This window comes from Poecilia latipinna, unplaced genomic scaffold (assembly GCF_001443285.1).
Source record: "Poecilia latipinna isolate Pla-1442-1.1 unplaced genomic scaffold, P_latipinna-1.0 Scaffold140, whole genome shotgun sequence".
NCBI classification, from domain to species: Eukaryota; Metazoa; Chordata; class Actinopteri; order Cyprinodontiformes; family Poeciliidae; genus Poecilia; species Poecilia latipinna.
Genome location: NW_015112756.1, coordinates 20,757 through 48,148, shown reverse-complemented (window position 1 = coordinate 48,148; position 27,392 = coordinate 20,757). Strand labels below are relative to the sequence as shown.

Below are 27,392 nucleotides of genomic sequence, written 5' to 3'. Positions count from 1 at the left end.
ATTTAAATAATCATCTTTGCATAGTTTGTCAGCAGAAGGAAGCATGAAATGCTCTTAAATTTGTTGATAGAAGGCTGTGTTGACTTTGGACTTAATAAAACACAGTGGAGCAACATTAGTGGAAGACATGGCTTTCTCTCTGACTGTGGAAACATCACGCTTGACCTTAACTAACATGGATTCCGTGTCTGTTCATTCTTCCTCCTGATTCTAGTATATTTTTTATTATATTTCTTTACAATTCAGTTAATTATTTTCTGGACTGTTGCACTTCTAGCTTTTCATAACAATAATTTCATGCAATTTAAGAAACAGAAATGAGTGAAAGAAACTTTATTCAAACTTCCCAAAAATGATAAAATTGTTTAAGCCGTTAATGTTTACATGATAACTAGCAGTAAATAATAAAGAGGGTTAAAACTCCTTCATGGGCAAAACAATTAATGCAATTTGAAACAAAAACATTAAAATGTCAAAATATCCCCAACACCTATTATTAGAAAAGAAATACAGCATTTATTTGAAGAAATTCTGCAAAATATCAAATCTGGCTCAATAAAGTGATATATATTCTCATTTTGTTCTATCGTTTCCAGGATTCCACAACTAAGAGTAAAAAATAATAATTAAAACATAACTGATGGAAATCAGCAGACCTGAATGTGACATACTGCACAAATTTATCAAATTCATAAAATTATAATTTGTGAGAAAACATAACTATCAAAGTGTGGTGAAAATCGCTAAAGAGAAACAACATGGCTGAACCTAAGCCTTTAAATGGGGGTTAAATGATATTAATCACAGGGGAAAAAGTCAAGTCTGGATGTGATACATTCATCAAATAAAAACTTGAGATGTTAAAGCAAGCTCTCTAAAGTGAACATTCAAAGGTTTCTTTGATGCTATTTACAAATTACTAAGGATACTTTAACACAAAGATGAGATGAAGAATAAATAAATACATTTAGCAAACTGTAATGAATAACAGATACGGTAGGTAGGACATTGTCATCAGGGAAAATACAAAGACAGACAGCATAAACTCTTTTGAGAGGGTAGAGTACATCTTGATGTGTTCAGAAGAAGCTTGTCTTGAGTTTAATAGTCGGCGCAGCCTGCACAGTCGGCTGAGCTTGCCTTGCTGCCGCTTTGGCTTTGCTGCTCGCCTGGTTAGCTCGAATAGCAGACTCAAGACGCGTCTTAAGCTCAGGTGCTGCACCGATTACGGTCTTGAAGGCAGCTGGATACAGAGGCCCAATTCTCATTAAGTTCTGAAGGGCAAAATCGTGCAGGTTTTTAGAGACTTGAGGAGCGGAGGAGATCGCATTCTCATCCAACAGGTAAGAGATGAGAGTAGGAACAAGAAGAGCCAACAGCTGCACTCCTGTTAAACAAGCAAAGACACATGCATCAAACATTAACAACAATAAGCAGAGATGACTTAGAATTAAAAACCCGTTTAATAAGGCGCAAAGTACGCAACCTTAGACTATCATGTTGGCCCAAGTACGTATTCTGTGTTCATTGATGATTACTTTGGTTTGCAAATTTTTTACATGTTTCAGGTGCCAACGTCTTTGCCTAATTTTGAAAGTTAAATTACATGGAGTGTGTTGCACAACAGTTTCACTGACTGTATAACCTTCTGAAAGACCCAGCGATGACCCCTTTATGGTCTTCTGGCAGAATGCATCAGATTTTTAGTAACATTCTCATACTTAAAGAGTTCATGATGTCATTCATTTTAACAAGATTTTCAAGCGCTTAGAAAGATTAAAACAGGCCCACAGCACCACAGATGCTCCATTTTACAGAATAGATTTCATCTCCTTTTACCATGTGTCACGATATGCTTTGTTAGCAGATATGGGCATAGTGACTTGTCTTCTTATTGTTTAAACAGACCATTGTTCAAAATTTCCCACACTCACTGTTCAGGGTATGATTCAACATCAACTTGCTCGTTGTCATCAGTGACAAATTGAAACATGAGTCTGAATGTAAAAGGAGGACACTTCCTGAAGTGATGTCAGTAAATGACCATGTGAATGTGTTCAGTGCTGGTCAGTGATGAGACAGAAAATTCGGTACAGCTCCCAGCTTGTGTGTGGAAGTTACAACTTTGTCTTTTATGACGAAAGGTCAGATTTTGAGGCTTGACCATGTCCCCATACTTAGATACAGCAAAAAGCTTTGAATGAAGTTTGATCTCCAACGTCTAAAGATTGTAACGGCTAATTCTGAAGTCTGTAAATCAAAAGCTGTAAGAGAAGTTTGTTCAGATTTGCATGTAAAAGGCACAAAATGGCCGCTTTGGACCAAAATGGGTGACTTCCTGTGGAGTTTGGCCTATAACTCCAAAAGACTTATAGAGGGTCTTGAAGACCTGCAATAAGGTCTTGTAGTCAGGGGGTAGGGCTTGGATGATGTCAGCATTTGACTATTGAGTTTTGTTAGGGACCTACTAAGGATCAATCAAAACATGTTTTGTGCCTCTGTGATTTTCCTTCTAGGAGTAATAAAAATGTTTATTTTTTGATGTGTAGTCTAAGTTTGAGGTCAGGCAACACCCCCTTCAACATGCACAAAAAGTCAGGATTTTTTTAACTTTACATCCTCTGAAATTGAAACTCACCAATTTCAAGCTGATCGATCAAAATCCTAAGACGAATTTGATCAAATGCAGAGACTATACAGAGCTAAAACGGGGTCAAAATCGGTCAAAATTGTAATTTCTATTCAATATGGCAGACTTACTATTTGTTGTAAAGCAACAAAAGCACAAAAGTTTTCTGTGGATCTTGGGAAGTTCTACAATTGTACCATATTTCATAGTTCTATAATAAAGTAAGATAAATGTAGAAAGTGTTTTCGAAGTTGTCAGGTGTCACTGTTGAGGTTTTTCTCTTGCAACTTTTGCAAAAGGCAAATTAGGTAAATTTTACGCACGGCTAAGCACTGTAAAAATTTGGTGAGTTTTAGAATTGTTAGATTTCCAAAAAGCCACTTCATTTGCTGGAAGAGAACAAAATGTTCATAATAATCAATAGATAAAAAACTTTGAGAACTGAATGGACAGTATGATGATTGTTATATCAAAATCAATAATAAAACTGACAGTAAACCGGTGCTTGGATTCTAAATTTAATCTGATGCTTCTAATGTGTTAATGCTCTACAGCACACAGTCAGAAGCACTAGGTTTAATTCTTTAGCAGACATACTGTAGCTTAGGCTAAATGATTTAATAAAAAAAATATGTACATGCTACATAGGGGAGGTCCACTAAGTAAAGTTATACTCACTGTTCTTCTCTTCGCCCATGCTGACCAGATTCTCTAGGACCCTGATTCCCTCCTGCACAGCCTGCAGCTCAGCAGCAGTTCCCGGCCGACTGCGTTCCACCGCCTTTAGCTTCTCCACCATGAGTGGAGCTAGGGCGTGGATGTAAGGAGTGGACAAAGCTCGGTTGGAGTGTTGAAACACTGACAGAAGTAGCTGGTAACACCGGGCCTGAACCTGTGGCAACCAGAGTTAATTTTTTTTCACTAATAACTAATACGGTTCCTTCCAAAAGTTCAAGTTTTGCTATAATAGAGACACAATTTATGTGTTTTATTGTAATTTTACATGATAGACAAAAATAAAAGTGTGAATAATTGGAGAACAGAAGGAACATGATTTTATTTGTTTACAAATAAAAATCCAAAAAGTGTGATATATATATTTTTCATTTATTCCTCTTTAGTCGTTTAATCTAATAAAGTGCCACAAAATTTCTTCAGAGGTCAAGTAACAAGTAAATGGAGTCCACCTGTATGTAATTTAATCTAAATAGAGCTGTCCTGTACAGGGTCAAATATTTAATTAAGAACATGCAAACCACCAGCCTGATAAGTTCAGTTGAGCATAGCAAGCATGTCAGGAATGAAGTCATGGAGAGGTTTAAAACAGGGTTAGGTAATAAAAACCAAGATCTGAAAATCTCAAAATGCACTTTTCAATACATCCTCCATACTTTCTAAATTTTTATTTTTATTTATAACTCCCTTAAGAGCTCAAATTTGTGTTTGTACTGTGACAAAATGCAAGACATAGTTTATGTGCATTTCGTTGCTTACCCAGGGATCACTTGAGTTGAGGGCATTTCGGAAGCGGTCCATGCAGCCTTTCTGCAGGACGATCACTCCCACCAGTTCACTACTGGCTGACAGCAGGAAGAGAGTTATCGCTGTCAACATGCTGACCTCATCCATGTCAGGTCTGGACTCATCTTTAAAGACAAAACCACAAGGTAAAATTTTCACAATAATTAGAGTTCATGTTGTCTCATGATCAGAAAACTTACGTTTTAGGAATGCAAACCATTAATCGACAATTAATTGTCGATTAATGGTTTATTCAATAAACCATTAATCCAATAAACTTTATTGGATTAAAATTAGCTCCAGCTGATCAACTTATAATATCTGCTCAGACCTGTTAGTGTTGTAGTTTGGACGCCATATAGCAGAGGACGCTGCTGGTCAGCCAGTTAATACAGAAATAAAGATGGCGGGGCAACACCAGAATGGAAAAAAGAAATGGTCCAAAAAGAGTCCGGTGTGGAAAGCAAATTGTACTTTATTTGGTTCTGTTTTGAAATAAATACTCAACAAACTCCTTAATAGCAGTCAAACAGAGCAGTGTCAACTTCTTTAAAAATGAATGAGGTGCTAGAAATGGAGATCATAACAGAGATAAATTGTAACATGATCCCAATAAGCAAGGTTGATTTTGAGGGCTGTTGTGAGTTAAGCTACAATTCATGGAGAGAAGTTTTAACATTCCTTCAAGAGAAACCACAGAGGGTACTTCTGTATGAATAGCTCTCTAAGTGTTTCACATATTTGTTCTTCACATCTTTTATTTTTCTTTAAGCAACCTAATATCTTCCTGTTTTGTTATATTTTATAAATATGTTTAAGTTTAATCATGCGAGAAAACCACAATTTTATAACAGTATATATTTAATATAGCTGACACAAAATAATGCTAAAATGTAAAGGTTTTTGAAAATTCTGTTTATTATGAAAAAGTTAGCCTTTAATGTCATAGACAGACAGACAGCACTCTTGATACAAGAGAAAATTTATTTTTTAAAGTACATGCCTCCTTATGAGCACATTGTTAGTTGATTGATAAGATCAATTAACTTTAGATTAACTCAATCAATAACTTGCATCCCTAGTATATTTATGTGTTTGCTTTACCTGGATGAGAGTATTCAAGCACAGACGCCAGGCTGCTCCTGACCAGGGTGGTCCACTGAGTCTGAATGCTCTCCTCCCGGGCCAATGGTGAGGTGATGGTGGTCTTAATGCCCTGCAGAGCGGCTGATACAGGTACAGGCACAGAGTTGTCAGCAGTTTTAATTGCAGTTTCTTTCAGGACCCCAGTGATTAGGAAAAGCACTGTAGGAAGAATGGTTGTTGCTCCTGTCAAGGCAAAAACACCAATAAGTTAGAATGAACTTCCTGGATGCATTTGTGCCTGTTCTCTTCAGGTCTTACCAGCAGGAGAGCACAGCGAAGGCAACTCGGCCAGGATGGAGACCGTGTTTGCGACCAGCCGTGCGCTTTCGTCTGGTAGTCTCTGAGGCCTCAGAGGGGCATGGCTGGGTGACTCCTTCACTCGGGAATTAAGCTGCGGTATGTGGCGCACCAGGATGAAAACAAGCAGCTCCATGGCTGCGTATACCAGAGACTTGCCAGGTACGAGCTCTCCTGTGTCCCCACCTTCTCCTAGGCCGGTCAGAGAATCTTTTTCACCTTCATCTTCTTTGTCTGATCAAAAAAAAATAATAAATTTAAAAAAAAAATTCAGTTACCAAAATTAAACCCCAGAAATACTTGGCTTGGCTCTAGTGCAGTATTCCTGACCTCTGTTGGCCCTTTGTTGTTGTAGGTGGTCCACTGCAGCTCTAATGGTCTCCTGCACCACCGCTGTGACCTGAAGCTGGACTGCAGGAGGATCCCGCGTCAGCAGCAGTCTGTGCAGCACATTCAGGAGCTCCACTGCCAGCAGCTACATTAGAGGTGAGGGAACGGTTCATCAGAAATGCCCGGGTGAAATGCAAAAGAAGTAAATTACTTCATCCAACTTACTCTATCCACTGAGCTTCATAAAGAGCTACTAAAAACATCCATTTCTATTCAGCCTGTGATACCCAAAAATAGAATCCAGGCCAACAACAGTAAAGCTGGAGGATCTGGAGCATATGTCAAACTCAAGGCCCATCTGTATACTAAGAAGACGTGGCACAAGTCAAAAGCCGTTGGCATTTTCCACAAACTTAGGCATTAAAGTTGATTTTGATTGATGACGACATATTCTCCCCATTCAAGTTAGGCTGCAAACAAGGACAGACTCTACCCTGTACTTGTACAAACCCCAAAATACTTGCAGCTGGAGGTGCAGTGAAAGGTGGTTTCTAAATGTGTTTTCTCAGATGGGTTTGTTGACATGAATGCATGCCACATTTTTTTCAGATTTTTATTTCTAAGAACCTTTAAAGTCAATTTCCCCATTTTCCCTCCATCTCACAACTAAGCCCTACTCAATTTTGGTCTATTTAAAATCTCTGCAAAAATACAGATACGTTTGTGGTCTCATATGTATTTATATACTCCAAAAAATTTTATTTTGAATTTAAGAAGAAAAAATATATTGTTCATTTCAGTCGAATAAAAAAAATATATTATGCCTTAGCTAAATAGACTATATGCAACGCCTCTGATTTTATTTCAACACATTAATATATATAATTTTTCCATACCTGGTCCTCTGCCATATGTGTCTTAGCACAAGGAGTTTCTAGCAGAGTCGACAGAGCCTGCAAGCAGGACATTACGTGTTCGATGGGCTCCTCGGGCCGCGGGAAGCACAGGAACTCTATGCTGACACCTGAGTGACAGAACATGGACATCTTCTACTAACAGTTCACATTTCTGTTCACTTTTTTCCCCCTAACATCTTCAAGCTGAATGTGAAAAACAGAAGTGACTCCTTACCCAGCATGAGATGCATTCTGTCTTTAACCGACTCCTCCAGCGTCTTTGCTGAGGAAGAGCTTCCCTGAAGAGCATTGGGAACTTTGGAAGGAGTTGATGAGAGATCCTCTTGATTATCATTAACTTCAAACCCGTTGCTGTTCAACCACAGGGCCACAGCATGCAGCACAGGGGCCCAAGAGCCGCGGTAGTGGAGTCTCGCTGTATCTATCGTCTCTGGGGTGTAAAACGCTCCGCCTATGAAGATACACACATCCAATGGAAACTATTTGTTTGGACAACTAAATTTATCACATTTATCACAGTTAGTGCATTTTGTCCAGCTGTGACAGTAATATGTTAATATGTCTTCTTTAATCTTTTGGAACCTAAATGGAGATTTCTCTTTTGTAGAGAAATATTTTACATTGAAAAGCCTAACTGGGGACTTGGTTAAAAAATGATAGTTAATTTGTAGCACTAAATATAAGTTAGTCCTAATCAAATGAACAAAAATATCAGAACAAAAAAAATGTAATCAAAATGCATAGTTGACAATATTTCAAGGTGCTTTGCATCCACCTATTATAGAAATCTGGTTTTAAAAGCCTCATTATTAGCTAATTAAACAAAATCTCACCAGTTTAAGTATAACATTGAACATTTCAGATGGATTTTTATGGTAAATAATCAGCTGTGTACCGTCAGGTGGGAGCTGACTTGAGAACTCAGCAGGCAGAGTGAGCAGCGCGTAGTCTCGCAGCATGGCCAGCCAGAGTCGGCTCAGCGAAGGCAGCTCCGGCTGCACTAAGGTAATGAGGCTGTCCGGAGGAAGCACATCTGCACCCAGGTCATCCTCGTCTTCATCCTCATCTCCCCTTCTACTCGGCTTGGCAGGTTTAGCTTCTGCCTCCTTCTTGATTTTCATTGCCACCACGTACACCTGACCAAGACAAAGCAGCGAGCAAGATCAGATTGAGTTCAGTGGAAAAACGAGAAATTCTGTCATGATGAAGCTCACCTCGGCCCAGGCCTTTAGCACAGCCAGCTTCTCCATGGTGGTGGCACTCTCACTGTACAGCTGACTGGAGGAGCTCTTCCCAGACTGCACCTTGTCCAGTGAGGAGACCAGCAGGTTGTGGACTCGCCGCAGGTCATTGAGGTCGCTGACTACACCACTACCAATCCACGTACTGCACACCTGTAGACAAACACTGGGGTCAAATAGATCTCGAAAAGTCTCCCTGTTAGGGTGTGTTTACAGTACAAAGTATTAAAAATGAATACAAAAGATAAATATTGTGTCTCACCTGGCATGCCTTCGCTGTTATATCAGATGGTGTATCAGGAGAAAAAGCAGGTCTGAGGGCAGCGCCAACCTAAGTGCACACAATTTGCATACAAAGTCACGTTTTTCTCGTTTCCCTTTTTTTTTCTCTAACTTCACTGACTGAGAACTTCTGGATACATTTCTAACTCACATTGGCCTGGTACTGCTCCAAAATAACATGCCCCGGAAACTCAGGCTCTGGTACGGATGCAAACTTTTTAATTATGTCTTCCAGGGCCTGCAGACCAGCCATCCTCAGCTGGTTGCTGTGGTCGGTGGCTGCCATGAAGGCCATGCGGATCAGGTCAGACAGATGGAGCACCAACAGATCTCCTGAATGGACACAGATGCAGGAAGAAACAACAACCTTTGTGAATAATAAAAACCAATTCATAAATGATCAATACAGGGGGATGTGAGCTGTCACTATCAACAAAGAAAAATATTTTTGCTCCCTCTGTGGGAGCAAAAATAATGTTTGCTCCCACAGAGGTGCATTTTTCATACAATTACAGTGGCTTGCAAAATTTTTTAATTTTACACATATTCTCAAATTTTAACTACAGATTTGAATGTGTTTTATTAGAGCAACCCACTCATTATTAGCTGGAAGGAAAATAGTAGATGGTTTACAAATAAAAATCTAAGAGTGGTGTGCATTTGTATTCTGCACATGAAACAGCCAGATACAGTCTTAATTTAATCAAATCAATCAGACAGTAGGGAAACCATCCTGAGATATCCCCTTTGTAGAGCAGACTTTCCTGGCACATGTAGGCAACAAAAAATAAATTACTTAAATTAATTATCTGAGTGCCTCTGAGGCAGCAGATGTCCTCTGGGTTCTTGTGATGCCAGAAGAGAGCAGGAATCTATCTACTGTTATTTCTGCGTTCATGTGCTTTACAAGAATTTAGCACAACAATGTCCTGACTCCTGTCATATCTATGATTTCACCTTCTAGCACCCTAAAAACTCTGTGTCAAGATATTTAAGGTGAGACATAAACAAAAAGACTCACAGCTGTAGTAGTAAGGAAATATGATTCTATAAAGTATTTCCATACCATATTTCCATACCAGCATGCCATAATTTTTGTTAGTTTTTTTTAAATTATACATATTTTTTCTTCTAGTTCACAATTATGCATCCGTTTGGTTTGGTCTGTCTCACCATAATACAAAGACATTAGTGGCTGTAACAAGGCAAAACATGAGGAAAATACAGGGTGTGAATACTTTTCCAAGTCTTTGTATTCCATAAATATCCATCCGTTATCAACGTATCTTACTTGTTTTAGAGAAGCTAACATAAATACAGGCTCCTCCACCTATTACAGTGGAAAAACTCTCCCGGTTCTGCTTATGCTTACTCATCTCTGCCATGCTCAGTCTTTATTCAAAACACACATGGATCAGCTATTTTCCACAACCTAGATCTCCCCAGAGGCAAAACCTTTTACTTGTCTCGGGGGGAGGGGTGGGCAAGTAAAAGTACTGTTTTGCCTGAGTAGGTACTCGGGCAAAACAACAACAACAAAAAAAAACTGGTAGTATAAACAAGCAAGGTGGAAGAATGGTACCTTTGGGGTTCTTTGCTTGTGCAAAGCGAGCAGTTGCCAGGTCGAAGTGCGCCTTGTCTGCATTCTCGCATAGCAGGATGATACGGCACAAGCAGTCGGCGGCAAACACCCGCGTCACCCAGCGCGGCGCCACAGAGGGCTTGGACTTGTCATCGTCACCCAGGCCTGTGAACATGGTGTCGTCGTCCATCTCGTCTTTTTTCTCAGAGTCCTCCTCCTTTTCCACCTCAAATGCCACAGCTCCCCCCACATCTGAAAGGGGAGACAGGCGTTTTTATGACACAATGATTCAAAAGACACAGATTAGTTGTTTTTTTTTTTTTTTATTAATCTGGGAACTTGCCCGTTGTTGCAGCGAGGACGTCTTTGCAGAGTTTGAGCCAATGAGAAAGCTTCTCCACAGCGAGAGATGACAGCATGTGCCCCAGAGTGTCATGGATGTCAGAACACAACTTCCTGTCCGTCTCTCGATCCAGCATGCCGAACAGAACGCCTTCCAACCCGGTTTCTGTTATATTTAGATCTGAACCACACACCAGGATAACACCATAAGAGTTAGCATCTCAGTGAGCCAATGTTACCAAACAGAACACTGCAAAAACACAAACTTTTACCAAGTATTTCTGGTCTACTCTCTCGTGCAAATAACTTAGTGCACCAGAAATAAAACAAAACTAACTTGCAAATAGCTTTTCAGAAAGAAAGGATCTTGTTTAACTCAATAACTCCTTAATATTGGTGAAAAAGAACTAGTTATAAGTGAAATAATCTGCCAGTGGAACTAATATGTTTTCATCAATATTAAGGAATTATTGACTTGAAATAAGCTAATATATTTTACTGAAAATTTACTTGTGTCTTATTTCAAATGTACTAAGATATTTGCAGTAGAAACTTTAGCAAAAGTACTGGACAAGATTTTGTGTTTTTGCATTGAATTATCCAACTCACTGATTGCTGTGTTGTCCTTGCCATCTCCTGCTTTCTTCGCCAGACTCATGGCGTACTCGCACACCTCTGCAGCCTCCCGCTGGGCGAGCTGTCTAAGGCACGCTACTGCAGCACGACGCAGCAATAAGTGAGAACTGCACAAGTGCACCTACAGGAATCCCAGAGCACAGTCAGAAATCCCAACTTAAATCAGCGCAGTCTGTACTCTTCTGCTGTGCGAAACGTGCATCTTACACAGAGGCAGGGCACCAGGCTGGACAGGTTCACGTGTCGAGGAGCAAACATGTGCAGCTGCTGCAAACAAGAGATGGCAGCTGCCTGGACCAGGGAGTCAGAGTGATCCTGCATGATGGCACAACCAACCAGGCAGGACGAGCGGATGGTGGAAATAGTTGCTCCATTTCCTGGAGAAACAAATTAATTAGAAAACCAGAAGGAAGCTGTTTTTAACAATCAGATGACGCAGACAACTGGAGATGACAGCAGAAGGACTAATAAAAATCTTTATATCTTAGATCAATCAAAGTTCCCTTGATTAGTTCATTTTTTATGTTGATGAATACCGGAGTGGATCAGTTTGATCCCACCTGGGGGCGTTGTGAACCTCCTTTATTAACTGAGAGTAACTCTGTGTGTTCTGCACATTTGCTAATGTTGGAAAAAAACAAAACAAAAAAATGTTTATGACTCAAATAAATAACAACCAAAAGAGGATCACATTGAGATTTTCTGGCTTGATCAGAGGTAATAGTCTGTTATATTTCACATAGTTTTTAAGAGAAGTTTATGCAATTAAATTATATATGGCTTGATAATTTGTATGATAATTTGTATGACTATTTCTGACTATAACTAATGAAAAAATGAAACTACACAGAACAATATAAGATACAGTAAACTAATATACAAAGGCAAAAGCACATGGGTATGGATCTAAAGGCATCAAGTGGAAGAATTGGAAACACATGGGCATAATAGGAGGGTACAAAGGAGAAAGGGGCAAATTGCGCCATAAACATTCTACAAACTCTTAAATCAGCCACATTTATTGATGTTAAAGTGTTTATTTTTTATGATAACTGGCACACTTTTAATTAAAACCATGGTTTAACATAGCAGACCCAAATCTTTATCGACCCTGCAGTGGATCAGCTTTTCTTTGCCATGCAACAGACCTTAGAAACTCTCTCTGCATCAGTCCTTGATCTAACAATGTTGTTTATCCAGGTACAGGAGATAAAAGAGAAGTGAGTAAAAACACCCAATAAAAGCTATTTATTTTTAAAAGGTGAGTTTAGAATACTGGCCTACATAGGTTTAAAATTTTTGTTACTGCCACCTGCTGGCAAAATATAGCTTTTGACCCAAATACATACTGCAAAAACCCAAAATCTTACCAAGTATTTTTGTTTTTGTTTTTAGTACACTTGAAATAAAACAAAACTAACTTTTCAGCAAGATGTTGGAGCTTGTTCCTACATCTTGATATTGATGAAAATTGCTAGTTGTAAGTGAAATAATCTAAAGATATTACATCTTTAGATTGATATCTAAAGATATCAATCTTTAGATATCAAAGATTGACATCTGTGATATCAATCAAAGATGTAATTTTTCCCATTATAACTCATGAGAAAAATGTCTTGTTCCACTGACAGATTATTTCACTTATAATCTGAAATAATTATTTCACATTATAAGCAAAATAATACTCTCACTGATCATGTTATATTTCATTTATAACATGAGGAAAATGTGTTGATATAAGTGAAATAAAGTGTCAGTGGAACTAGCACTGTTTCAGCAACATTAAGGAATTTATTACTTAAAACAAGCTCTTATATCTTGCTGAAAAGTTACTTGTAAGTTAGTTTTGTTTTATTTCAAGTAGACCAGTGGTTCCCAAGCTTTTTCTCCTGGACCCACCAGTGGTTTCCAACAACATTGGTAGCCTACAGGCTACTTGTTAAGCTTAAGTTGATGTATTGATATTAGCTAGCTAGTCATCTTTTAGCTAACTTTACCTACATCCAACAACAATTGTTTTATCACAGAAAATACAGCGCAATTAACCAGACTTACCTTGTAATTCTGGTCCAACAGTGGTGATCAGAGCTCCCAAGCAGCGGCCCAAACACTGGTGGACCTCTGTGTGAGACGGCGGCACGGTAAGGAGCAGTGTGAGCACCAGGGAGAGCGTGGGCTCCACGTAACCTCGGTACATTGGCCCGCTGGAATCCACAATCAGAGCCAGAGAGTGCAGAGACCAGGTCTGATGAAAGAAGAGGAAATAAACCAAATTTCTGATTTTGAAAACAAACATTTTATATATATATGCCAATATCAAAATCCTCTCCTCCTGTGTAATACCTGAACTTCGTGAGAAGATCCATCCTGAGCGAGAGCCAACAGGATGCTGACGCTGGTCTTCAAGTGCTGCCCCGAGCCAATCCCTCCGACATACCGATGAAGACAGCCGAGAGCCAATGAATGGCCCGTTCTTGACACCACATCACGAGCCGACTTCAGCCTTCAGTCACAACAAAAAGACAAGAGCAAAATTATTTTTTTCTCATCAACTAATTTCTAGCCAAGTTATTGATTAATGAGTTAATCATAAGTAAATATAGTCAATCTAAAAAAAAATTACATTTTAAATACAGGAGCCTCTTAGGTAGGAAAATAAAAATAGAAAATATGTGATTTGTTCATAATTCCCCACAAACAGAGATGTTCAGACTGTCTGGTTACTTTTGAAGGAACGTAAAAGCTTTGCTGCATGAAGTGCATTAACTCAAGATAAACCTTCAACGTGTTTCTTTCCATCATATTATGACTTTTCTCCGCTATCCCCTCTGCTTTTCTGTCATCACAAACTCATTTGTAGCACATCAGTAATTTTTGAATGAGAGGTTGACATTCTTCTGCCATGCAGCTCGACTGAGCTTAAGTGAAACTTAAGGAGCTTGTCGAGTATATATGTATAACAGAACCACATAAAGTGCATTTTGCATCCCAAACCGGACTATGTTTGGATTGATTCTCTTTCCTGTTCTGGTATGGACCCACCATCTTTGTTTCCGTATCAACTGGTTCCACTTAAGGATGACCAGTTGTACCGCACTACAACACTGACAGAAGGTTTAAGCGGACATTATTAGTTCATCAGTTTGAGCTAATTTGAATCTTTTCAACCATTAATCAACAATTAATCATTAGTTGGTTAATTTTTTGCATATTTATTTAATATTTAAAAATATCTTACTTATCAAAGCTGGTCTGTGCCATTCTGGCGATGAACGTGGCCTCTCCCACCACCTGAGCCATCCTCCCCAAAGCCTCTCCAGCAGCACAACGTAAAATGGGATTAGGATTGTCCAGAGCTCCCATCACCAGGGCCAGAGCCGACTTGCGCACCTCCTCTGGGCCCAAGGTGCTCTTGTTCTCAGCCAAACCCTTCAATGAGTACCAGATTTTAACGACAGTACCGATAGTGATGTTTTAAGAGGACATATGGGCTGTTTCCTTACCTTGAGAGCACTAAGCACTGCAGTAAAGATGTTCAGCTGGACCGCCTGCTGTCGAACTCCTTTGGCCTGCTTTATGCACTCTGCAAAGTGGTCTAGCATCTGCAGCCTGAATTAAACCAATAAAAACAATAACAAAAAGTTAAATAGTAAGAGAGTCAAGACCAAGAGCCCTCCATATAGTTTTCCTATTTTAACCAATTTACAAATATATAACATGACAGTTTTACTACTCACCTGTGTTTGAAGGAGACGTGAGGGAAAACCACGCCAAACAGAGCGACGGAAGCGTCAATGACGGACACACCCAGAGGCAGAGGCCCAGGGATGGCCTCGCCGACGGGAACACGCAGGTAGATGGACGAGGGGTCGTGCTCCAGAGCGCCGCTGCCAGAGGCGCTGTTGGGCTGCAGCTTCAGCCAAAAAGAGTTACAATAGCATTAAAAAACAGCACTACAGGCTGCGATTTTATTTTTAAGCTATATCGCCGAGCCATAGAAAATGTGTATTTATGCTTTTCCAAGTCAATAAATGAGGGATTTTGGAGGAATGTCAGAAGTAATCTGAACTAACTTGATCCTCAATGGACTTGTGGTCAGTTTCCTGCAGCCAGGAGCCCATGAGCACACTGTCATCATAGTGACACAAAGAGCGCAACAGCGAGGTGGTGGTGTTGGCGGAGTTGTCAGTCAAAGTGAACTCTGCCACCAGTTCCCTCAGAAGCGCATTGAAGTTGCCTGCAAATAGATTACAAACTTTAAAACAGCTCCTTACAAAAAGACATCTGCAACATTTGCACAGAATAATTTAAAAGCAACAGTTTTACCTTCATACGTCTTAGGAGGCAGGAGGGCCAAGATGTCGTACAACCTGAGTCTCACCATTGCTGCACTTGCTTTTAAATGAGCTCCATGGACTTTAGTGATGGCAGGGACCCTGAAAAACAACAAATAATCGTCACCATGTGTCTCTGTCTTCAACATCTTCAACTGGTGAAGAAATTTCACACTCACTGTGACATCATGGTCATTGCGCATTCAATGGGAGTCATGAGTCTACGGATTACGTCTTCAGTGAGAAGCTCGGGACAGTGCGCCACAAAGCTGCGCATGGCTGCAGAAAAAAGAGACAAACACGTCAAAGATAAGGATGTTTTAATACCTAATAGTCTGGTAGACTCTATCTGAAAGGGGACCAAAAGTCTAAATAAACCCTAAGAAAGCTGAGTTAATGGAGAAGGCGGAAAGCCTACAGAGGAGAGGTTTTTACCACACAGCGCTCCGGCCCGGCCCTCCAGAGTGACCTGCCAGGTGAAGGAGTCTCCTCTGGCCTTTTCAGCCTCCAGCTCCTTCTGGGAGCGTGGAAACACGTTCCTCCACAGCAGCAGCATTTTGGGAAGGTGGTAGCGGACAAGTGAGGAACCTGTAAATGTATTTAAACACAGATACGAGGCGTTTGGGAGGAGAAACTGCAGGCAAACAGCTGAAAGCTTTTTTTAGGAGACTCACCTAAAGTCATGAGGGCCCCGAGTAGGAGCCATCCAGCCTGCGTGCGCTGCAGGGACAGCCGGCTGTTCTGAGCCGCTGTACGCAGAAGGTCCTCGGCGATGCTCACCACCAGCTACAGATCAAGCAATAATTTAGCTTCGTATTTAAAGACACTTGAGGTGGTTAAAAGTGAGAGAAATGAAACTTTTCACACCTTGCCCTTGGAGTGAGGAATACCCAGCGGACACTGGTGTACTCCTCCCAGCAGAGCGGCCATTGCGAAGCTGTAGCCGCTCACAGCCTCTGGAGAGCTCTTCAGGTTGTTGATTCTCTCAGCGCAGCGGTCCAGCAGCGGAGACAGCTGATAGGGCAGAGCCACAGCCACACAGCGCAGACACCACGCGGCCGCCAGACGCGCTGCCATGCTCGGGTGCAGCAGCACCGAGGTTACAGTTTCCAGAAGCCCTGTAACGTGAATACTTAGCGTAAATCCTCACTCCGAAGTCACAGAACAAGAGTTGGATTTCATGTTGATGTGTGCTTCTTACCAATCGAAGGCTCCTGGATGAGCGGAGAAGCCGTGGCACTCAAGCTCTGGACCAAACTGCCTAGCTCTTTCAGGGCGCATACCATGACATGCTGACTGGCAGAGACGTCGGCTGCTCCTGCCTTGTTCTCCCCACTGATGTCGTTCACTACTGCCTCTAAAAGAACACCACAGGAAACAAAACAAACAAGCAATTCAAGTTTGTTGCTTACTCTTAACTGTTAAAAATTATTAAAACTGTTAAAAATTCATAAAAAGATAATTTTCTTCAGAATGTGTGCAGCATTGATGGATGTAGTGGCTTAAAATCAAAAACAATTTGAAAGTTTTTGATTTATTAAAGATAATCATAATCATCGTATCATAACTGGACAAAAAAACTCCTTAAAACTGTTAATTGACCACTACACACTGCTGTCACACATTCATCAATTAGGCTCTTAAATCATTTGGCTGAAACATTGAACCCAGAAATATTTGGACACTGACACATTTTATTGTCAGATGCATTTAAAGTTACTAAGATTAAAATGCATTTTAGCAACACAAAAATATTTAAGTTGAAGGAGCGGGCCAAATATGGAATAAAGCAGAATGTTGGTCTTAATTTTAAAATAATCATATAAATATTAGAGGGTGAAGAAAATACAAATTTAGAGGAAAGAAACGAAGAAAAACTTCTTTGTTGAATGAACAAATGTAAACATAACAAATCTAAATCTACCAGAAGTATTTATAATTTTATCTTTTCAAGAAAGTCGGCGTATATAAAAATGCTTATCATCTCGGCCTGTTAGTATTTTTTTATTATTCTAATAGTTACATAAACTACGCCTTAATACATCATAGATTCTGATGTATTATGTAGACACTCTATCAATATAGAAGAAAGATAGAGAAAGTTTTTTCACTAGCAATGTTTATTGGTCTAACTATCTTGGATGAAAGTTTAATGATCTCTAAACAGGTTATGAGTGCTCACAAGAAAACCACGTCAGTCAATTCAAGCATTCAGCATGCTGAGGTGAGTCAATCTTCACCAGTGTAAACTTAGTCTTGATAGTAAAGCGCCATTACTATCCATTCATTTTGTTAAGCTGTTTGTGTATACACAGTCATTTTCAATAAATTAGAGTATTATTGAAAAGATATTTCAGTAACTCAATTAATTAAATGAAACCTCATATATATTAAACACAAAATGATATCTTGAAGCCCATTTACAACTAATGGAAACATCACATTTAAGATTTGAATATTTCGTCATAGCAATAACAAATATTTTAATACAGAAAACTTGGTTTACCGAAGAGTATGTTTAATATTTGAAAGGCTTTAATTTTCAAAAGATACTCTTCATCTAGCAAACGCGCCTAATTTGAACACATTTTCTAATTTATTGAATATGATCACAGCTCATGTTGAACTGATGGATAACTTTAAAATTGTTTTGTTTTCACTCATTTTTGATTCTGGTTGAGCAGGAAATAATGAATTTTATTGGGATAGTTTATACGATTGAATTTTGTTAATATTTTATTATCTTTTGTTGCTTTTATATTACAATTGTTTGGTCATTTAGTCATTATTATTATTAAAGTATTTTTAAATTACATTTTATTTTATTATAACCTGCTTTGTTTTTATATTAAACCAACTGTGGTGTCATTGTCCAAATATTATAAAGATGACTGTGTCACAGTTTGGAGTTCTGAGGATTTCTGTCATAGAAATATGAAATATATATAAAAACTGTTGTACCATGAAATACATAAACAAAAGCACAGTGGTCATTTTAGGTATCTAGAAATCATCTGAGCTCCAAACAGACAACAGTCAGGAGAGATCACACAAAGATTAAAAACAGTCTCAAGGGTCAGATTTAAAGCTGCTTCTTGATCTGTGGCAGAAACCCACCAGGCTTCAGATTTCATTGTTTTATTTTCCAATTAGCCACAAACACTTATCAATTTTTTTTGTTTTAAGGAGTTTCACAGATCAAACTGACTGGAAAGGCTTGAGCAACAAGTATAAAGTGAACAACAAAGAGCCCAGAATCACATCTGGAGAAAAACTAACAGTGAACTTAATTTTTTGAAGTTGTGTTATCAACAACAGCATGATGTCCTACAAGAGGTTGCACAGCAAATCAGAGTAAGAATCATCCTTTTGAATGAGATAATGGTGATGTAAAAAGACACTGATGTGATGCTGTGTAAGGGAGAATGGAAACTGTCTGGCAGTGTACTTGCAAATCTAATTATGCCTTGCTGTAAATTTAGAGGCACATGCAGTTTTTCTTGCTGATCTAAGCCAGATGTTTACAGTTGGAAGATGTTATTTGCTCCTTAGGGATTATAAAGCAAAACCAGAGCATAAACTGGCAGACAAAAAAGCCATGATGACTATGAAATAATGGAAGAATGAATAGTTGATGAGCTGTATAGCTGATGGATGATACTATTGACATTATGAAGCTGCTTGTGGTTAAAAAGAGATGGAAAGGAGGAGGAGAAGGAGAAGGAGGGCCACCCTAAAGCAGAAAAGACAGAAAGCCAAACTAGAAAAAGGAGAGGAATGTAAAGCAAACTCTGTCCACCCAAAAGCAAAACATGCAATGATTCTGGAAAGTGAATGCAGAAAGAATTAAACATGATAACGATGGATGAGTACTTACTCTGTAATGCTCTGAACCGTGATATTTCCCCCCCATCCTCCTTACCCACAGCCCTCATTTGTTTGCTGATGGCTTGGCAGATTTCTTTGCCGGCCGCAATCTGAGCTTTTTCTCCCAGCAACCCCCCCAAGGTGGCACGCAACATGAAGGACACACAGCGCCGCGAGTACACAGCTTCCACGTGTGTCTGGGTGGCCCGTGGGTGCGACACGAGGTCCAGAACGTGAGACAGGAATGTGGCAAAATTGCGCTCTAGCCACTGACCACCCAGTGTGGTCACAAAGACAACGTAAGCCTGAGGACAGAGAAGAGAACGACAAGTCAGTTGGACAAAAACCAGATTCTCACATATACAGGTCAATTTTTTCGTCTTTAGCTATTTTCAAAAGCATAAATATAAAAGTTTATTATTAATCTATGGAAGACAGTTCTGCAGCAATTAGGCTTTAATTGTGAACATGTGACCGTCTATGAGTGAGCATGAATGGACGGATACAACCATCTTAAATTTTTTCCCCTCTAAAAAATCCCTCCTACCTGGGTGACCCCGACTCGAACCTCCCTGCTGACCGACGCCCCCCCCTTCAGCATCTCCCCTCCGCTCTTCAGGAAGCCAGATCCTCCCCGTAGGAACCCGGTGGCCATCAGCTCCAGAACCTCGTCCAGTGTGGCACGCTTCACGTTCTGACGCATCACTGGGAGTCACAAAAAACCAGGTTGGAAACAACGAGTCTGCCAGTTGAACGTATAGAGAGTACTGCTGATCCAGCTCAGGTACCTGCAGCTTGTTTGGGCATGAGCGCTGTCGCCATGACGGTTCCCAGCAGTTTGGCCACTGCCACCCGAACGCCATAGTTGGAGCCTTCCAAGGATTTAAAACACAAAGTGGCCACGTTCTCCAGTTCTGTCGTCCACATGAACACCGCCTCATTCTGCAGCTCCAGCAGGCACTGATCGGGCAAAAAGGAAAATGTAAGATTTTGTAAGTAAATATGTTTTCAGCTTGATTAGTCATTCAGAAACTCATCAATCTAATTTTAATTATGATCAGTGAATACACCAACATACTTAAGAGCCCTTACGACTTACACCACTATTCAATTTGAAAGTTGCTACAGAGAGAAGACTCAAAGTTTGCTTATTTAATCTTAAGAAAGGTGTTTAAAACTGAGATCAGAGGTATGTTCATTCAGCTTTTTAAATCAGTGCATTTTATTTCTGTGTAAAAAAAAAAGGCTTTATACGAGAATCGAGGCTAAGAAAATAAATTTTAAAGTTTTTGTACTGCAGAAATTTTAAATGTGTGTAATAACTGTAGGTACACAAATGTTGCACATAGATTGAAATAGTACAGCTTAGATTTGGTATTTTATAGTTTGTTGGCTGCTGGTTATACAGTCTCAAAGCTCCCAAGAGGAAAGATCCCAATAGCTCTTATTTCTGTATTTAGCATTTAGCAGTTTGTTGGTAAACGAGACCAGATGTCATACATGATAGATTGTTTAGGAGTGATGTTGGTTTATGGGATGTACAGTTAATATGAAAGATCTCAAGAAATTACTGGGTCTTTTAAACAAGTTATACTACTAATTCTCTAGTAGAGCCTGTTTTTGTAGCGAGAATTTAAATGTTAGATTAATATTAGAATAAAACCACAATTATATGAGAATTCAAACTATTCAGTTAAAATACAGCTAGTAATCGTTTTCTTTAATCCCTTCATTGACGTGTTTTCCAGATACTAACCTTGGCTACCGCACAGCGGACGGCCATGGATCTGTCTGTGAGCAGAGAGCGGGCGTTCTTGTAGATGTCTCTGTGACATGAAGCTGCAGCTCCGCCCAGTCCACTCAGCACCTTCTGCAGGCTGAGAAGGATCTCTCCTCTGCCTTGGGACTACAGAAATTATTCAAATAAATAATACAGATATTACACAATGGCCCTCCAGTAAAGAACTAAGCTATGTCAAAAACAAAACGTCTCCGTTACCTCTGCACTCTTTAGAGCTTTCAGGAGATTATTAATGGTGTCTGGAAATGAGCTTCCCAACATCCGGCCCATCTTTTCATAAAATGCTCCAACACAAGCCACTGCAGCACTGTGAGACAAATACCAACCAAAACATTGCTATACGCAAGCAAAAATCATCATGAAAACTCAGAATGATTAGAAAAAAAGATATGATAAAGACAAACTTTCTTGTCAGAGTTAGGGTTAGTTTAATTTTTCTTCCACTTTAGAAGCTGCACTGCTTTGTATATGTCCATCACTTAAAATCCCATTACAAAAGATTAAAGTTTGTGGAGATATTGGGCTAAATGTGGAAAATAAACTTCATGTAAATAAAACAGAGGATTAAAATAAACTGAACCATTAAATCCTAATGTAGGATTAATATTCCATTAATGCGAGCAAGAAAACGATAACACCTGTTCCTCTTAACTTAATCTTCCCTTTTAAACACAAATTATCATACCGCAGACTAATGCATGGCTTAACTCCTAATACCCTTTGAGAGGGGTCAGCTGTATGTGCTTGAATTTTGAAAGCAATAATGAAAAAATAAGAAGTCCTTGTAAATGTCAAGAAGCTATTAATAAACTGTAAATATTACGAAATGCTGTGTCTTACAGTTTTGTTGGTAAGTACGCAGGTGTGTCATCCTTGCTTTTAATGATCTCGTTGCATTTATCCAGAGTCTGGAACACGGTGAAGGTATCGCCAATACTGTAGAGAGTAGCGAGGTTTTTAGCCAGCAGTTTTCTGGTTGGTGGTCCAGGGGCGCTGCTGATCAGTCCTGTTAACTGTTCCACCAGCTTCTTCTGCTTCTCCTTCACATCCACCTGCCATTCAAGCACATCATTAAAGTCACCTGCAAAGACAATTACTTAAAAAAAGCAATACCAACAATGAAAAATCACCTTATTTGCTGCCACAAGCACTTTATCCAGGAATCGAAGCCATTCGAAGATGAAGACTGGTCTCTTTGCTTCAGTGATCTGAGCCAGAGCATCCTCATTGAGCAGCAGACTGTGAGCCAGCTCCATGGTGAGGATCAGCACTGTTCACCCTCGTCTGCCAGAACGTGCACATTGTCAGCATAAAATGCCAATTTTCTGCCTGTTTGGTAATTTAGCTGTAATCTCATAAAATATAATGAAACAAAATAGAAAAGTCACATTATGCAACTTCCAGCTTCTTTTAATTGCTACCCTGTTAAGTCTTTCATATAAAGGCATTACTGATACCAAGGTAAACAGAAGTTTTAGCAAGTTACAATTCCAAAACCACCAAAATGATGAATGAGTTTAAAGTCCTCTCAGTGAAATGTCAGAGAAAAGCCCAGAGTGACTGGAGTTTCCTCCTGTTTTAAGGAGGAAAGCGTAAAGCAGCACTACTCTCCTCCCACTTATTACTGTAAAAGGAGAGTGCAATATTTTTTTTTCCAGTTCCAAAACAAACATTGATGGTCATAGTGTGAAAATGAACAATAAAATATGGTAATGGCAGCATCATGCTGAAGGGAAGCCACCCAACTCTCTTTGTAAGATTTGAGAATCATGTCTGTTTAGCAGCAGAAACTGTTGATTCTACATTATTACTACATTGTAATGACCACAAATGTTATAAATAAAATTATTATAATTTTATTTATAACATAAATAAAATTTACTGTACCCAGTAAAAACTGGGTTGACTATGGAACATTGAATAGAGTAGTTGCCTTGCAATCAGAAAGTTGTGTGTTTCTTCTTACAACAGTCAATGTGCCCCTAGCAAAGGCCTTTAGCACAAAATTGCCAACCGGTCTGCATCAATCTGGGCGACTGGGTCAGTGTTTTAGGAATAGTTGCAGCTTTTCATTTTTTAAACAAAAGCAATTAGATTATTTTTGCACTTTTTTAGTTAGAAACCTTGGTGTAAATACAGTAATATCATAAAGCTGTGGTAGTTCTCATACTGGCCCATGCCAACACTCCAGTATAATGTCACATCATCATCATCAACATTCAACGTTTTCCCATATTGCTTTTGTTTTGCTGATGTACTGTAGCCTTACTGTGTTTCTCTTTTCTTTTCGTTAAGGAGAACTCCTGACCCAGAGCTTCTCTCTTTTTCTCCTATGTCTGCTTCTGGCTCTCTCAACACCAAGCTGGTTGCAGCAGCTCCGTTTGAATCTGGTTCTGCTGGAGGTTCCTGTTAAAAGGGAGTGGTTTCTCTCCTCTGTTGCCACATGCATGCTTAGGATGAGGGATTGCTATGAAATAAGTGATTCAATGGAATCTGCTGGGCTTCCTTTGATGACTTTTTACAAATTTGATCATATAAAAACAAATTGGTTTTATATGATCCCCTGACTTTGAACTGCATTATAACTAGTTCAATTTTTGGATTGCACATGATTCTTGATGTGACTGCATCATGTTGTAATGAATTTAATTTGATTTAATTTAACTTGGACATGTATGTCCTAAACTAGATTTTTGTCTTATTAAACCTTGAGATTTACTTTGATTTTGCGTCATATAAACTGATCTGAACAGGCTATAAATAAAATAAGCCGGTTAAATGAGCTCAAAATGTCTATCATTTCTCGGACACTTAGCTTCATTTAAATGGCATATGTGCTTCATAAAAATAAAGCTTAGAAGCAGTAACACCTTATTATTTGGGCTGTTTTGTGTTTTGACAGCCGTTGACAGTTTTTAGCTGTTTGTAGCAGCCTCAACTAGCTAGCTGATTCCTAGGAGGAACAAGCTGAACTCCGGCGACACGGCGTTAACCGGGGCTTTTAGCCGTTTTCTGAAGTCTATCCCAACTCCCAAATGTCCTATGAAACACGACATTCTCAACAGCATCCTAAAATATGAGCTAAATATCGATAAAATACAAATACTACCTGTGTTTCGATGATCCAGGATGAATGACGACAAAATATCAGCGGCGTTGCAAACAAGTACTTCCGGTGGGAAACTATGCAAAGAACCAACATACCTGATACATATGCGCGCAATTGACAAAAAATATTTTAAAACTTTTGTTTTGTATTAAACTTTAATTCTGTATGGTGTGTATTGATACATTTTCTATAATTATGTGTTTTAAATGACGGAACTATTGACACTTGGGTTCCTTGTAGATGGTCGGAAATTTTCTTCGAACGAACCAAACACAGGGGAGCAACAAAATTAACCAGCGAGCATTTGTTTGAGCTGATTCGCTCTTTATTTTTAATTGTACTACTTTTTTTTTCTGCAATTCACAATGTCGGACCAGGAAGAAGATTATATGTCGGATGCATTCCTCAGTAAAATGTAAGGAGTTTATGTTTGTATCGAAATTACAAAGATATGTAGCTACCTAGCAAGCTATTGTAAATTATGTAATGACAGCAGTTTTCAGCAGTATATAAATGATGAATTAATGAAGTATTTCTTTATTGAATTGAATTAATTACCTTCATTTAAAAAAAATAAACTTAACAGGTTTCAACAAAACAGTTGTAGCTAAAATAATATAGGTATAAAATCATATATAACTTTGTCATCCCAGGAATTTTAGGTGAATTTTTCTGAATTTCTTAGCTGAATTTTTCTGAATAGAAAAATCTTCCTGTTTGTTAAGTGCTGAATATAATGTTAAAATCTGCATTTTAGTTGAGTAATTTGGAGATGTTTTTAGACTGTGGGAGAAACCCACGCATGCAAAATCCATGCAGAAAGACCCCAGGCCGGGAACCCAGACCCTTCTTTCTGCCAGGCAACAGCTCTACCAACTGCGCCACTGTGCCCTAAGCATTCATCATACTCATTTAAAATATTAATAGAGAAATGATCTGCAAAATGTTTCTGTTCCCCATGTTTTTCCTGTTTATAGTCAGGATGTGAAGCCAGGAGTCAACATGGTGAGGAGGGTGAAGGAAGCCATCAGAAAGGAGGAAAAACAAAAGGAGAAGAATATCCAGAACCGTCAGAAGAGCTATAAGGAGCAGGAGAAGGAGAGCCGAGAAGCAGCTTTACAGAGCTCCATCAGCAATCAGAACAAGGGCTTTGCCCTTCTTCAAAAGATGGGTTACAAAGCTGGCCAAGGCCTTGGTAAAGAGGGTAAGTATAATCTTTCCTAATAATTTTGTCTTTAATCTAGATTAGGCTCTTGAATCAAATGTAATGCTTATGTGTCTTCAGGAGCAGGAAGGGTTGATCCAATTCCTCTAAGTATTAAAGCAGGTAAGCTGTTCATTTTTTATGTCATACTGTGCTGATGAGTGCAATTTGTTGTTTATTAAGGTTTCTGTTACTGATCCATCAGACAGAGGGGGTATTGGTCTTGAAGAGATGAAAAAAAGAAAAGCTGAGGAGGAACTCCACCATTATCGTCAGAAAGTTCGAGCCAAACAGCAGAACGAGGCCAAGTCTCTGGAGGATTTTAGGTGAAGTTTGCAAGAGCATTTGAGATGTCCCTGAGGAGCCTCCTTGCTTACAGTAGAGCTGTTTTATTGTCTGTGTTTGCACCCCACTTCAGGTCAAGAGTCAGAACAGAGAGAGAAGAGCGGAAGATTGAAGGAGACCTGAGGAGGAGTCAGCGGTCTTGTGAGCAGCTTGACAATCAGAAGGTCAGGAGAAATTTGAGAATAAAGTTCCTTGCAAATAAACCATTTAACATTTTGTCACATTACAGCCAATAATATGCTTATGCTTTGACCTAATCATGTAATTGCAGCTCTGCCTGCATCTTGAGGGTTGTTGTCATACAGGAAGTTAAATCTCCACCCCAGTTTCAAGTGTTTTGCAGCCTCTAAAAGGCTTTCTTCCTAGGTTTCCCTTTATTTAGCTCCTATGTCAGATAAATAATTACGACAAATCTGTTTCCCTGTTGTAAAGCAGCATTTTTCACAGCATAATGCATCTTCCACCATGTCCCACCATCACAATGGTGTGGTCACAGTCTAGTTGTAATGTCCTGTTGTATATAGATCAAAAGGTTGAAATTTAGTCTTTTCCTGCATGACTTGTGACAAACGTCTAATGAAAATTCTTACAACTTCCTTTAAATGTAAGTTTCCATTTTGCCACAAAGGTCAGATTTGCAGGTGGTACTTTTGACAGCTGCTTCCACCTGAGCTGTGGATCTCTGCAGCTCCTCTTGGTTGTTTCTCTGATCAATGCTTGTCTTACTCAGCCCTCATTTTAGATACTATAATCTGAGAATACATACAAAAAGAAGAAGGGGAAAATACTTTTTGAAGAAAAATCTCATTATCATTTTGACTAACTCTTAAAGTGTTGTGTTGGTTTTCTCCTTACACATGAGGTATGTTTTTGTCTCAGGGCATAACTGCTCCCAGAGAACCCTGGTACTGGCCCAAAGATGATGGTGATGACGAGGAAGATCCTGTTGAAGAGGAGGACGAAGAGGAAGAAATTCCAGAGCTAAATGTTGGTATTTATTTTAGGATATGCACTTCTCACAGCAGTATAAAATCCCAGTGTTACCAAAAAAAAATATTAATATTACTAAAAAAATATTTAGATATGAAATATATTCTCCATGCCAATGTCATTAATGTGTTTGCTGTTAAACTTACCATTATATTAACTTCAGGTGTTTCGCTCTCTCTTACAGCCCTCTGATAAATTGCAAATTATTACATCCTATTTACGAGGAGTCCATTTTTACTGCATATGGTGTGGAACCACATATAATGGTAAGGGTGAAACCATCATAAGATTTCTATCTGTTTTATGCTCTTTTGCTAATGCATATATTGTCTTTCTGCAGATGAGGAGGACCTGGCTTCTAATTGTCCGGGAGATACAGCAGCAGATCACGAATGATCCTGATTAAGAGACATTCAGTAGCTTCCTCCTTAAAAAACAGCAACATTTATTTGTTTCTTAAAATACCTTTGGCGTAATAAAGATAATGTTACAGTGCAAATCGGAATCAACAGACTTTAGAGTAACAGTATTTGATAATATTAGTTGTAATTTGTGAAACGTTCATGTATTGTTTAAATCTTTTGTCAGTTTGTGTGTTTCTTTTCTTCAACAGTGTGATAAAGTTGCATTTACAAATTGTTTTAAAATGATGGAGGAATCTCTTTCATGTGTTTCAAAAGCAGCCATAGTAAAATTATTTTTCAGAAATCTTGTGTTGATGAAATTCGGGTTTTGTCATTTTCAAAAATTGTTGACTTTGAGTTACTTAGAAAGAGGTCATATTGTTGATGTTTAAAAAAAGCATAATTATCTCTGCTT

The 27,392-nt window shown here is 39.0% G+C and overlaps 2 protein-coding genes across 3 annotated transcripts; one reads left to right on the top strand and one right to left on the bottom strand.

Annotated features, from left to right (window-relative positions):
• Nucleotides 1-318: 318 nt before the first annotated feature.
• On the bottom strand, nucleotides 319-24,138 carry heatr5b (HEAT repeat containing 5B). 2 transcript variants are annotated; one of them, XM_015028931.1, is made up of 36 exons: nucleotides 24,035-24,138; nucleotides 22,056-22,209; nucleotides 21,766-21,977; nucleotides 21,124-21,232; nucleotides 20,881-21,030; nucleotides 19,913-20,084; nucleotides 19,672-19,829; nucleotides 19,180-19,429; nucleotides 16,459-16,614; nucleotides 16,125-16,375; nucleotides 15,932-16,043; nucleotides 15,693-15,845; nucleotides 15,437-15,536; nucleotides 15,250-15,359; nucleotides 14,997-15,160; nucleotides 14,661-14,836; nucleotides 14,427-14,532; nucleotides 14,162-14,352; nucleotides 13,267-13,426; nucleotides 12,979-13,168; nucleotides 11,131-11,300; nucleotides 10,897-11,044; nucleotides 10,289-10,468; nucleotides 9,946-10,197; nucleotides 8,515-8,696; nucleotides 8,344-8,412; nucleotides 8,055-8,234; nucleotides 7,736-7,976; nucleotides 7,055-7,291; nucleotides 6,820-6,947; nucleotides 5,924-6,068; nucleotides 5,555-5,827; nucleotides 5,255-5,479; nucleotides 4,124-4,275; nucleotides 3,308-3,521; nucleotides 319-1,387 (listed from the first exon to the last, which is right to left on the bottom strand). In XM_015028931.1, exons 2-36 carry the CDS (start codon nucleotides 22,179-22,181, stop codon nucleotides 1,080-1,082), a joined length of 6,150 nt encoding a protein of 2,049 aa, XP_014884417.1. In that variant the 5' UTR covers nucleotides 22,182-22,209; nucleotides 24,035-24,138; the 3' UTR covers nucleotides 319-1,079. The 2 variants fall into 2 exon arrangements, with proteins under 2 accessions (XP_014884417.1, XP_014884416.1); XM_015028930.1 differs by having other exon boundaries at nucleotides 22,056-22,212; nucleotides 24,035-24,115.
• A 135-nt stretch (nucleotides 24,139-24,273) lies between these two features.
• Nucleotides 24,274-27,371, top strand: gpatch11 (G patch domain containing 11). Its single transcript, XM_015028932.1, has 8 exons — nucleotides 24,274-24,449; nucleotides 25,012-25,238; nucleotides 25,320-25,361; nucleotides 25,444-25,564; nucleotides 25,657-25,747; nucleotides 26,463-26,570; nucleotides 26,758-26,839; nucleotides 26,914-27,371. The coding sequence occupies exons 1-8, from the start codon at nucleotides 24,400-24,402 to the stop codon at nucleotides 26,967-26,969; spliced, it is 777 nt and encodes a 258-aa protein (XP_014884418.1). The 5' UTR covers nucleotides 24,274-24,399; the 3' UTR covers nucleotides 26,970-27,371.
• Nucleotides 27,372-27,392: the final 21 nt, after the last annotated feature.

Bases quoted from the DNA above. Each gene is read 5' to 3' on its own strand.
- heatr5b (XM_015028931.1), bottom strand. From the start codon at position 22,181: ATGGAGCTGGCTCACAGTCTGCTGCTCAATGAGGATGCTCTGGCTCAG. The intron at 21,233-21,765 runs GTAAGACACAGC...TTTGTCTCACAG, and splicing joins GCGTACTTACCAACAAAACT to TGCTGCAGTGGCTTGTGTTG. The intron at 7,292-7,735 runs GTACACAGCTGA...GTATCTTCATAG, and splicing joins AAGTCAGCTCCCACCTGACG to GCGGAGCGTTTTACACCCCA.
- gpatch11 (XM_015028932.1), top strand. From the start codon at position 24,400: ATGTCGGACCAGGAAGAAGATTATATGTCGGATGCATTCCTCAGTAAA. The intron at 25,239-25,319 runs GTAAGTATAATC...ATGTGTCTTCAG, and splicing joins CCAAGGCCTTGGTAAAGAGG to GAGCAGGAAGGGTTGATCCA. The intron at 25,748-26,462 runs GTCAGGAGAAAT...TTTTTGTCTCAG, and splicing joins AGCAGCTTGACAATCAGAAG to GGCATAACTGCTCCCAGAGA.